Source organism: Sinocyclocheilus grahami, unplaced genomic scaffold (genome assembly GCF_001515645.1).
Source record: "Sinocyclocheilus grahami isolate Dianchi unplaced genomic scaffold, SAMN03320097.WGS_v1.1 scaffold755.1, whole genome shotgun sequence".
NCBI classification, from domain to species: Eukaryota; Metazoa; Chordata; class Actinopteri; order Cypriniformes; family Cyprinidae; genus Sinocyclocheilus; species Sinocyclocheilus grahami.
The window spans coordinates 454,803-468,431 of NW_015505934.1; the positions used below are offsets into that span (position 1 = coordinate 454,803).

At 38.1% G+C, this 13,629-nt stretch overlaps 1 protein-coding gene across 1 annotated transcript in view; it reads right to left on the minus strand.

Moving 5' to 3' along the window:
* Nucleotides 1–3,273: 3,273 nt before the first annotated feature.
* LOC107561052 (protein turtle homolog B-like) overlaps nt 3,274–13,629 on the minus strand; it is an 88,885-nt gene continuing 78,529 nt past the window's right edge. The window contains exons 19-23 of the mRNA XM_016245391.1: nt 13,416–13,480; nt 10,913–11,705; nt 7,545–7,672; nt 5,455–5,767; nt 3,274–4,017 (exon numbers count right to left, since the gene is read on the minus strand). Coding sequence (XP_016100877.1) covers nt 5,553–5,767; nt 7,545–7,672; nt 10,913–11,705; nt 13,416–13,480 — 1,201 coding nt within the window. The 3' untranslated portion in view covers nt 3,274–4,017; nt 5,455–5,552. The remainder of the gene's footprint in view (nt 4,018–5,454; nt 5,768–7,544; nt 7,673–10,912; nt 11,706–13,415; nt 13,481–13,629) is intronic.

Sequence of the window (13,629 nt, forward strand, 5' to 3'; positions counted from 1 at the left end):
AAATGTACACTTTCTTGTAAGTTGCTTTGGTAAGCAAGTGTCCGCTCAGAACATAAATGTGAATGTGATGTAAACATAAGAAAGAACGTGTCATGAAAAAACTAGAAGATGCAAAGCGAAACATGCTGCTAGGATATGAGATGATGATAATAAAACAAAACAAAGGAACAGAGATTTACTAAGATGTTTTTATTAAAAATTATGCACCTCTGAGAATGATCTGGAATGGAAAAATGCTAATCTTGAGATGTTTGATCAAAAGCAATAGAATGTTTTCATAAATGGCATATAAAATCAGTACAGTATAATAATAAATAAAAAAACGAATGCATGAATGAATCTCTACCATGGCTATAATGCTACTAAAAAGATAAAGGCTCATTTCAGAAAGTGTTACAATGAATCTCATCTTACACCGCCCATGAGTCGAATCAAGTTAGCATTAATTGCCTCTCAAAAACAGCTCATTTAACCGTCCGCTCTAGAGTTAGCCAATCTGTTCAACGATTGATGCTACAGTAGCAGAAGTCCCCTGCAAAGCAGAATGTGAGCTAGACTGCTATTCTTTCGGGTTTAGACATAATAAACTTTCACCGACAAAATAAACAAGTTGCAAATTTAATGTGAGAGTGAATGCAAGTGGACTGAATCATTTACAACACATAAATAGCTCTTTTGGCTCAAAAATGCTCTCATGCATTCCAAACCTCATGAAAAGGTAGCATATTAGAAACTGAATCCAAAATATGACAATATGTTTTATATCAATATATTCTGTTGCGTGCATATATTGGCCAATTTATTCAAAATTACTAAAATTTTATCATACATTGTGCAATATATGCTATTATATTATTTACAGATTTTTTTTGACATATTACAGTACATTCCTAGCATTTTGGATATTCATTTCAATATTATTCTCTTGTATGAAGGCTTCAAATAAAAAAGGAACACAATATTTAGATAATTATATGTTGTATAGTTGTATATCTTTTGGAAAGCACCATATTTGACAATTGCCCAGTGAAATGGATCAAAAAATACTTAAGATAAGCACATCTCCCGAATGAACGAGATTATCAGTCGCCTCTATCTATCTAAACCAGTGTGTTTTGACACACAAATAGAATACCTAAGCAAGTAGGTCTCATCTAATCTGGTTACTTGATTTACAAATAAAACAACAATTACAAGTGTGAACAATCAAGTCTTTGCTCAAAATGTAAAGCCATTCACACAACATACAAATGACGGCTCAATCACGGTTCTGAATTCTGAGCAGGTCTCACAGCGCAACACTAAATAAATCATGTTAAGCTCAGAATCGCTAAACTCTCTTTGACTCTTTGACTATCAGTCCCCTGATCCAAATCAGCATCTTCCACAAAGGTTGACCTTTTCTGATGCCTAAAAGGTACAAAGGAGCACTTGATGCGCTGGTCTGTCATGTATAAGCAAACATTACATCCAAACAAACAAATAAAATCTTCACCACACAGCAGCTGCAACTACAGCATAGCTTGTAACCAACCAACATGTATGATTTACAGCTCAAAACTCACACTTGCTAATGTTTAACGTTCCGATGCTAGTCGAGTAAGAATGTCGATATCATTGATGACCCTCAAAATGCCACAGCAGACAGCAGAAAGTGCATTCACATTAGCAAAATTTTGCCGAAATTTCGCAGGGGAAAAACGGCCATTGCTTATGGAAAATAGTAGCCATGTATGTCGCACAGCTCAGATAAAGATCACTTTCAAACCAAGCTTTCTGAAACCCATTGCGACGTCTACAAGGGGAAATCTTTCACCCTCACACAAAATTCTCAAACATGAGACTTCACCCAAAAATTCAACCAAAAATTTGGTTAATGTGACCGCACTTGAAGGCTTATCAGACAAATGCCGGATGGTGTTGAAATCCTAAAAAATCAAATACTGAGGTGTTCAGGAGATAAGGTGCAGTCACATTAGCAAAATTTCTCGTCTATCATCAATAGTGAAACAATGTATGAAGAACATTTTGTGCAGAAGTCACTTTCAAACTAAATAGGTTTTTTTGTTGGTCAATGCGGCAAATCCATGAAATCTGCTGTGGGGAAATCTTTCCCCCTCATGTGAAATTACCAAACGTGTGAATTCCTATTAAAATTACTGCATTTTGCCCCGTGAAAAATCGCCGAACTACATTAAATGTGACTGCACCTTAAAGGGGTGGTTGATTGCGATTTCACTTTTTTTAACGTTAGTTAGTGTGTAATGTTGCTGTTTGAGCATAAACAATATCTGCAAATTTGCAGTGCTGAAAGTTCAATGCAAACGGAGATATCGTCTTTTAAAATTCTGGCAGTTTAATGCCTACAAAAACGGCTTGTAGGGACTACAACAAGCTACTTTCCGGGTTTGTGACATCACAAACCCTGATAAACCCTGCCCCTGGGAACATGCAACAAAGGGGGCGGGGCCATGTTGCGCTGATTTAGAGAAGAGGAAGAAAACTATGGGTGCACGTAAAACCTATTCATATATGAATCGCGATTCTGTCTTCTAGTTATTCTAATGGATTCACAAGTTTTAAAATCAATGTTCTAAAGCAGCGGTTCTTAATCCTCGCATCTCTCCGCTCTGTACATGTTCTTTCTCTCACTTTCTTATTCAGATCACCAGCTCAGCTCCAACAATAAACTGTTCCATTTATTCACTTATTTATTTTCACATAGCTATGGGAAACGTTAAACATGGACACGCGTGCGGTTGCCGTACTGTATTAAAGCTTTAATCAGATGAAAACCATACGTTATATTAAAAGCTAACAGAAGCAGTAGCATTTACAAATAACAGCGTATCTAAAAGTATGAGACAACAACAAACAAAAACATACCATTAAGAGCCGTGCTTGCACAGGTTCTGCGCAATCTTCTTCAATAATATCCTCTGCATCTCAATCGGGCTCAAACTGATAAGCAATATTGACAACGCCATTGTTTACAATACAACTGGAGCACATGCCGCTGAGGTGAGGGGCGGGACGTTTAGACGCGCACTAGAGGCGGATGAGCCAATCACAACATACTGGGCCAGCTAACCAATAAGAGCCCATCCTGTATTTCTGAGGGAGGGGCTTCATAAAAGCAGGAAATGATCAGCGCGTTTTTGAGGAGAAGGGACAGAGCGGTGTAGAACAAAGGTAAATTATGTGAAAAATAATGCTTTGTGTTTTAAAAACTAAGCATTAACACATGTTAGACTGCACCCCATAAACACAATTAAGCCTAGAAAAAAAACAGTCAACCACCCCTTTAACAGAAAGCTGCTTGGTTTGAAAGTGACTTCGGTGTGAGTGGTGCTTCATGCATCGCTACATTATTGATAATAGACAACAAACGTTTTTGCTCACAAAATTTTGTTGAAATTTCGCTAATGTTACGGCACCTATAAGCAGCAGCCATTATCTGCTGGAAGATCAAATTAATGATATATTATTAACAGAGTTCAGTCTGAAGACTTTTTATAGCACCTTACGTAGGCTGTTAAAATGCCTATATGTGGTGATTGGCCATTGGGTGGAGCTTAGCCATGAACCACATACCTATAACCCCTTTAACCTGTCAGTTGGAGGTCAAGGGTTCACCTTCACTTGCTTTTTGATTTGAATTATTTTCCCAGGCTGAAGAAACAGTATCATTTCAGCCATTTGATGCAGCTTTAGACATTTTTCAAATGTACAAGCTGACTGCACATCTGTACAAGTGATAAGACACAGAACATGCCACATCTCGTCTAACGGCCATTACATGCCCCTTGGACAATGGCTAGCACGCTAAAATGTACATTTGCCCAGGTATGTCTGTTCAGACAGTGAAAATACATGTCTTTCTGTAGAAAAGAAGCACCGTTGAATGATAGAAACACAATATAAACCTTTGGCCACTGGGAATAGCCCTCTCATCCCAAAGAGATTTTCCCCCAAGGGTCTTCACAGAGGAAAGAGACAGGCGCTGGGTTGCTGTTTCTGGTTGAACCCAAAAAACAAAACAAAAAACCTTGAAAATGGCCTACAAAGGCAGTAGATTTAATTTTTTGTCACTTAAATGGAAAAAAAAACAGGAACAAGCTTTAAGGAGCCCTATTAAGGCCAATGTATGCCTTTTTATGTAAGGGGGCATCGCATGTTGATGACAAAAATACTATAGTTTATTATGGCACAAAATCCTATCCTCCTCACAGTACAGTACAATTTTATAGTCTTATTGATTAAGGAAGCTGTAGTATTTTTGGCATTACTATAGTACTTTCCAAATAGAGCTTGATAACCAAGAGAAGTGAGGTTGGCATAAACTAAAAATGTCACGCACAGTAGTCACCAAGGTTTTGCTTCAGTGCAAGTTTGTGTTCAAAAAGTGTAGAAGGATATAGCAGCTTCTGTAATAGAGTATATAAAAATTGCATTGGAATGAAATGTTCCCTTATTCAAATGGTAGTCGCTGCCATCCAAGCCTGTGTCTCCGCCTGTACTGTAGCTTTAACAGATGAATTGTTGTGCTTGTAAAAGAGTGTTTCCATTTTCTCCTCAAATGTGGAGAATTAGCATTAGTATTAGTGTCTGAGTAGAGAACGCTAAACACATCTCAAACGCATGCATAATCATGTGTCATACCATCACTAACAGCCACGGTGTAGGGGTGCTAATATATGTTACAAATTCATATGCTTCCCTTTAAAACATGTGGGGTCAGTAAGATTTTTTAATACTTTTATTTAGCATGGACACATTTAAAATAATCAAAAGTGATAGGCATTTATCATGTTACAAAATATTTCTATTTCATTTCTACAAATAAATGCTGTTCTTTTCACCATCAAAGAATTGTGAAAAAATGTATCATGGGTTTCACAAAAATATTGAGCAGTACAATTGTTTTCAACATTGATAATAATAAGAAATGTTTCTTGAGCACCAAATCAACATATTCAAAAGATTTCTGAAGGATCAAGAGATTACTTTCAAAAACATCAGAAAATCTTACTGACCTCAAACTTTTGAATGGTAGTGTACATGGCACGTTTCATGGATGGTTTGCGAATACGTTCAAAATTTGCACTGTGGAATGTCATATTTGAAAATACAAACAAATGTTCGGATTGCTAACGTCTTCTGTATTTGTCAGTATAGCAGCACTGAGATTGTGGTGAGTTTGAGGTATACCTGTGAAAACCCTGTGATCTACTGTTGGCAGAATGAAACAGAAGCTTGACAGCTGTTCTCTTATCTAATGCACCATCTGATAAGAGTCACTAAGATGAAATGAGGCATACAAGATATTCTTTTTAATCTGCTCAACATGACGATCCTTCTGAATTTGAGGTAAATGGACTAGAGCAAAACCTTGGAACACAAGCATTTTCTTGTGATACATTAAGCGTAACGGAAAAGAGAAGAGGAGTAAACCATTGGATTCAGGGGTGGACGTGAAGACGTTGGCTGGCTGAGCAAAGGTGGAAGGAGCTCAGAGTTTGGGGAGAGTGTGGTCTGTAATCTCTGGGACTTCAGAGGAGAGTGGCGTGGTCTGGGTCTGCTGTGTCCATACTAGCCAAAATGGCTTTCTGGTCTTCTCGGGGCGGGCGGCGGTACAGCAGAGCGGAAAAGCGGGCATACGGGTCCTGGCGAGTCAACTTTTTCTTCTTCTTGCGGAGGTAGAGAGCTTCTTCTGGCTGGAGGACCTGAGAGGTGTGGGGCTGCTGGATCTGAGAGGGGGGCACACCTGTACAGAGAGAAAGACTGATGAGCACATGAGGACAGGTGTGCTAAAAGTGAGGAAACATGCTGCAGTGAGACACTAAGCTAAACCAGTAGCAAAAAATTTCAGGTCTCTCTGAGTGTCATCAAGCCTTAATATAGGACTTCATATTTAACATTCATCCAGTAACTGAAACCAGCGCTACTTTCATGCCTCTCGTATCACAAAACTGAGAATTTCAGTTTTAGTATTACTATTCTTACAGTGTTCGTTGATCCAGTTGTTTTTTTCTTAGTGGAAGCTTTAATATAATGTATACTAGCATTCAAAAGTCTGGAGTCAGTGAGAATGTTAAAGTTTTTGAAAGAAGTGTCTTATGCTCACCAAGCCTGCATTTCTTATGATCAACTTTGAAAACAGTTACGGCTGCTTCATATTTTTGTGGCAACTGTGAAAGATTTTTCTCAGGATTTTTTAATGAATAAAAATTTCTAAAGAACAACATTTATTTGAAATATATCTGTTGTAACATGTTTCTTTCTCTACTACTCAATCTTACCGACCCCAAACTTTTGAACAGTTGTGTACATTCCAAATAACATCAAAATATAGGTAACTCTTCACAATAAGGTTTCATTTGTTAACTATATTAGGTAACATGAACAATACCTATACAGTATTTATTAATCTTAGTTAATGTTAAGTTCAACATTTACTAATACATTATTGAAACCAAAAGTATATGTTAACATTAGTTCATGCACTGTATATATATATATATATATATATATATATATATACACAAACTATATTAGGTAACATGAACAATACCTATACAGTATTTATTAATCTTAGTTAATGTTAAGTTCAACATTTACTAATACATTATTGAAACCAAAAGTATCTGTTAACATTAGTTCATGCACTGTATATATATATATATATACACACAGAGAGAGAGAGAGAGAGCAAAAGCATACACACACATATATATATATATATATACTGTATATATAATTATAATATTTTGCTGCAAATTCATCTGTCACTTGATAAAGGCTGCGTCACTAAACCTAACCATGAACAAAATTACACAAGGTTAAAGAAAGTACAGATCACATTACGTTATCTTATGATAAACATTTGTTGCGTGCCAGAAATATGAAATTCATTTTATAATGTATTAGAATTTTAAATGACTTTTTTTGTAAGTGAAACAATTTGACTGCTGTGTTAATTGGGTTGCTACTTGTAAAATCTGGGTCATTTAGTGGAACCAGTTGAAAACCACTGCAAAAAACTTAATGTAAATCAACATTTTGTCAAGTAAATGTTTCTTACATTTTGCAGTGATAATGAAATGTTACAATGTGTGCATAAAGTATGGTATAAAGTATCATGAGCCTGGATAAATGAAGTGAATAATTTTGTTAAAAAGCAGTATACGGCACAGATCATCATCAGTACAGTGCCAGTGACCGCTTGTATTCTAGGAAAGAATACAATAGGAATTATTTTATAGTGTTAAAAGAAGCACTGAGAGCACTTCAATGCGGAGAACCACTGTTATGAAGAGTTTCTCTTAACACCACCTTCTCACACCTCAGTGCCCTACAAACATAAAATGCATCACTGACTCTGTATATTTTAAATGACCCGTGAGGAAAATGCTCCTTTTCCCGTAATAGATTATGCTCACACTTAATAAATATAAAAATGCATATTATTGCTCTGTTTCAAAACTAAGTATTGTATATGTATATGGCATATGAACTATAGTAGCTTGTGACTTGCTCCTCACCCATCTTTCGTCTGGTCTTGGAGTTGTTATTGTTGATGCCGATTTTCTTGGCTTTTTTCACTCGTTGATATCTCAGTGCTTCTATCCTCTCAGACCCTGCAGAGCCACTTGGTGCACCTCGACGTTTTCTGTGCAGGAATCAAAGAGAGGCAAAGCCATCACACATGGGAAGGGTAGTGCGGTGGCTCGCCATGTGTGTTAAACTGGTCATAGTAGTGATCACATGGCCTTTGATAAAGTTACTGCTGCCATAGGCCTACAGGCAACTCAGATTACCCATGAATCAACCAGGCATGGTCCAGTTTATCATGATAAGTATGATCCAAAACATTTATTTGAGAGGAAAGAGAGTTATATTTAAAGTTTTTTAGGTATTTCCTGCCAAAAATTACATTTTTAAATATATATAAAATGTAAATATTTTATATATCATTAGGAAATTATTTTTTTTATGTGTACAATACCTCAATATGGCAACATTATGTATCTGTTTAAAGAGACATTTTGAGAAATCATTACATAGATTGGGGTAATTACAATGGCTGAGCATACTTAAATACATAATAGAATAATACTGTAATGGTAAAGTACTTTTTAAAATATTAATTATAAAAACATTTACATATAAAAACTATCAATCCATCCCAGACGTTTAAGTTTGTATGTACAGTCTTCCCATCCAAATACAGAATGGAGGCACTTAAACCGGCAGTCCGCATACTCTGCCCCACACACACACACACACACAGCTCTCACTAGGCACAATAAAATAACAAAAATAGCATTATAGAAGGGCCGTCCTTCTGCTGAGGCTGCCGAGAGAAATTAAAGGCCATTAGTAGAGGGGGGAAATCACAGCTCAGCGACAAAGCATTGTCAGAAATGTGCTCATAGACATGAATACTGTCTACAATGGGCTTCACCATGCTGACAGGGGGAGAGATGGCGGGAGGGGAAATGGCTACTTGGGAACAGTCACATAATGAAAAATAAAACAAAGCACTTGGACAACAAATGTAACAAGAATTTAATCAGATATTTGTTTCTTTTTTCACTGAAGAGCAATATTTAGCAATGGCATGCATGGCAATTTGCACATGGAACAGAACTTTAAAGGGGAATACTCTGGAAAAGCACTTCATTGGCTGAAAGCCACAACTTAAAAAGCTTTTTCTGCTTTAAAGAGCAGAACAAACTTAAAGAACATTTTCTGGTGCCAATAGTACTTTCCCCATTGTAAAGGAAGTGCAGGAACCGTTTTGGAAGAAAACTTGCTTCGCATGATTGTGAAATGTGTTCTGCGGTCCAAATTTACACAAAACAAGTGCAGTTTTATGCATACACTGCGTGTACACTAGATCAATCATGATTATACAAAAAAAATGAGAATTTCATTATACAAGGTGTCTGTGCAAGTCTCATGGTTTTTAAATCACTTGAATTACTTTCAAGCAATAAAAAGCTCCTATACCTAAAATGAAGTATAACATGCAACTCCTGCTTGAGACGGTCCCTAACAAATGGTCAGCTTTATCCACGTTGAGTTCAAATTCCCAGCTACTGCAAGTAGTGTTTGTGTTGTCATTTAATATAAACCTTCTTTTAGAAGCACATTTATTTTATAAACAGGAATTTTACCAGGAAGGTTACCCTAAATGGCGAATTCTCATAAAATCAATATTATAGCTCTGTTCTTGACATTTTTTTAATTTTTATTGCATCTCAAGCATGAGGTTGTGTTGATTAAATGAAATGTGCTGGGTTTCCTAATCAATAACTGGGAAACGTAAATATGCATACTAAGACCAGAATGCATATAGGGTTCAAGACTGCAGAACTAAAATATGTGGCTATCAGAAAACAAATGTTGAGTTCAAATTCCCAGCTACTGCAAGTAGTGTTTGTGTTGTCATTTAATATAAACCTTCTTTTAGAAGCACATTTATTTTATAAACAGGAATTTTACCAGGAAGGTTACCCTAAATGGCGAATTCTCATAAAATCAATATTATAGCTCTGTTCTTGACATTTTTTTTAATTTTTATTGCATCTCAAGCATGAGGTTGTGTTGATTAAATGAAATGTGCTGGGTTTCCTAATCAATAACTGGGAAACGTAAATATGCATACTAAGACCAGAATGCATATAGGGTTCAAGACTGCAGAACTAAAATATGTGGCTATCAGAAAACAAATATTTAAAAAAATCAGTAAACTTGGTAATAATCGAAAGGAAAGCAAGACCCAAAGAGATGTATTCCCCTTTAAAGGATGAGATGAATAAAAGCCCCACCTGCTGCCCCCCCCCTTTCAGACATGGATCCAACCCTTACCTATTGCGGTGTAGAAGACCTGGTCACAACAACGCTGCCCAGATAGCTGAGATCAATCAAAAACAAAGCAGGTAAGACTCGAGGAGTCATCAAGAATGACCAAATGCCCTATTTAAGATGATTGCGACATAGCAACAGATGAGAGCAGACAGTCCCTGCAACACGTTTCGCCCAGCAAGCCACCCCTGGCAGTCAGAGCTGGGGTGACCTGGGTGACAGGAGGCAGGAGAGAGGGGGGAGTGTTGAAAAGGCAATCATGCTGTCAGGTTACTTTGGAACAGGAGAAGAGCCCTGTGCCTGTTGTACTGGACACACCAACCTCAGCCTCTACATCATGCATTCTGAGAGTCGTCCTAAAAAGCCTGGCGTTAGTCAAAACAGTGGGCTTCATTTGAACTGGGATTGGCCAATTTTATTGCACATGTGGGGTTCCTCCTGTTGGGTGAAAGGCACGGTAAAGCATGACAGTGAATGGAAAGGCTGAGATCCTGTGGTGGTGTACCTCTGATTCCAGGCTTTTTAGGGGCTTCGTTATTTTATTTTAAATCAACTTAAAATGGAACTTCTCCAGACACGTAGCCCTAAAAGGTCTGTCACCACGTCTGTGAAGCAAATAATTCATCTTGACTTGACTCGGTTACCCCTCAGCAACATTTGGTTAATGTCGCTCACTTTTGATCTAAGACAAGTGCTTTAAAGTGCTTCACAGACCTTATGAATGAAATTGGATGCCTGACATGAAAAGCAGAATTAGTGGCATAGAAAACTATTGCACAACTTGTCTATGTAGAAAATAGTTTTTAAATGGTTTTGAATAAAGCAAGGCATCTGGGGCAGTGTATCTATGAAAGCATAAGTTCTAACATTACTAAAACCAGCTTAAGGCAAGCAGCAAACATAATTTTGCCGATGTGTGCAAACTGTAGCTTTAGACTAAAATCAAAAGTGTGGTTATTTAAAAGGGTCCTAGATGTTACACTTAGGCCAGATGGTACATGGTTTATCAATCCACACACTACAGGCCTAGTGCACCTACCCTGAAGCTGATAACTGGGGTGGAGAGGGTTCTGATGGAAGGATCTCCTCCTCAGTCCTCCTCTGGGTTGGCATCTGCCCAAAAATGTTGCTGCTTTCTACAGGAGGTGAAGGGGATTGTGACGGATAGCTTGCTGCTGAGGTGGCAAATGCCATGTGGGATCGGTAGCTGGGACTTGCTCTTCGGCTGCCTTGGCCTTGAGCAGGAGAGGAGGAGGGGGTGGACCTTCTAGAGAAGCTAGCTGAAGAAGGAGGCTGAAGGGTGATCTCAGACATCTCTGGAGGGATCGGGGGTTGGATGACACTGGGACGGGGCCTGGGGCGTACTACAATCTCCGGTGAGCCTTCATGAGAGCTAATAGGGCTCTGAGTTAGAGGTGAGAGGCGGGATGGCTGGAGAACTACCATGCTGGGTTCCATCCTACGGGGCTGCCTTGGGCTAAGCCTGGGTGTAAGCTCGTACCATCGGGTATCCAGGCTTCCGAATGAGCTTGGGCCAACCATGTGAGACACTGGGTCAGGGTAAGGCAATACCGGTACACCCATACCGTGGCTTGTGTGTCTTAGCTGCCCTAGACTCTGTGCCTCTTGCATAGGTAAACGCTTGGCTGGAAGGCCATGAGGCTTGACCTTGCTGGGAGACTTGCCTGGGCGGCTCTTTGGGGCCTCCAGCTGCAGGATACCAGGGTAAGGAGATACTTGAAGGGTGGAGGGCTGGAGGGCACTAGGAGGAAGAACAAGAGGGGGAGGAAGGGGAGGTTCCGGATGAAGATGCAAAGGGTGTGGGGGTTTTACTTGAAATGATTGCTATCATTGTTAGTAAGTTAATTAACTGTTTTCTGGAAATTTTTTGACATACATTTGAAACATTTCTTAAGATAAGATTCTTAAGAATGTAACTGCTTTTTTAGCATTAACCAGAATGATTGCTTAAGTGGTATGTTTACTTTAAGGTCATAATCATGTGAGCTAAAAGTAACCTATTATTTAGATTATTTGCTTTTTAGGCATCTTTATGTTACTTTACATATTAAAAACAATCAGTAATCTTCAAATCAGATTGAAAATATCTAGGACACAGGTCATGAGAATAATTACACGATTATTTTGGGCCCCATAAAATAGCACCCTGAAATCTAAGAGATGATTACAATGAGTCTGATTGTTGGTTGTAATTTCCACTCTTTCTTCTGGATATATCTTGTCATAACTCATCCTTGTTAAGGCCTTATACTCTTCAGTCACCACTGTTTGAATGTAATAACTAATTCAGTTTTAACAGTATTGTTTTCTCAAGAAATGGGTTTAGTGTGTGTGTGTGTGTGTGTGAGAGAATGGTAGACATCACAATAGGAGTCCTCATTAATCATAGATGGTGACATTTTCCTAGATATTCAACTGAGAGTATTTATGTGACCAAACAACGAGAAATAACAAGCATAGTCCAGAAAAGAAGAGAGCCATATGAAAATGTTGGAGACATAATACTTTATTCAGTAACAAATATACATGTAATGGCTGAAGCTTTGTTTTTGCTGAATCATTACACCATGCACTTTCGCTTGTAATGGTTGCGGTGATGGAACTTGGTTTCCATGGCAACTGCCTACTGATGACCACCATTCAGGTGCAATGACGTTATGCCTGCTCCAAGCAACAATACAGTGCACCATAAAGCAGGCTTTCCCCCAGCCAAGCAGAGGGAACACACAATACACACTCTTTAGCAAAAGAAAGTCCCCAACAAAGAAACTTCCCACCATTGTTCTAACAAATGTTTAGAGGCATAATATAAAACATGTCTGTTAAAAGAATGAAAAAAAAACTAAATATACAGACAGGTTTGATCGGACATTGATTTGCTTGTCAGCAAGACTGTGCTTTCATTTTGCAAGAGTAAACATGTTTTAGATAAAAAACAATGATAAAACATCAAAGATTCAGTGTGTGTTTTAGGTGTAATTATCCTTATAAGCTGATCGTTTCAAGTTGTTGTCCTACTAAATGTTGTGATGTAAGATAATGACCTCAGGATTGCAGACACGAAGATGGTATCAGACCTTATAGAGGCCACCAAAATAAACCTTTTCTGGCTTTACTTGTCCTTCCATGCTAATTTCTCCTAAACTTTATAACAACCTTCAAACTGAGACTCGATTCAGATTCTATGGCACATGGAAAATTCATACAAACATGTTGCTATTTTAGGTCACACAATTCAAAATCTTTCTGGACTAATTAAGCTGAACATTTAAGAATGATTGTCAGGCAATATAGTACCACAGTTAATACAGTTTTTGGCACAGAATATCTCATTAAAAGCTCAATCTACTATTACCATTCACTGTAAAAAGCAATTACAAATAACAACACAAAGTGCATAAGCTTCACAATGTGCCAGGACTGTGCAGTGTTTACCATTTATATAAGTTAAATCCACCAACAAAACAATACTGTAACAAAAAGCAATCTGAATGCAGGAACACCCGCTGCTGCACGTTAACCTCTGGTGTGCAAGGGTGTGTTGGTGACATACAGGCAGTGGTTCAAGTGCTTGGGAGGGAGAAATCTGAAACAAACATTATGGAGGTGATTAAGACACATGAAAGAGAGTGCAGGCCAGCCCTTGGCAGCCTGTGGGCTTAATGTGTGCAACGTTATTTAAACTACTATAAATGTGTGGTAGCACAAAAGTTCACATGCAATGCATTATGTAGA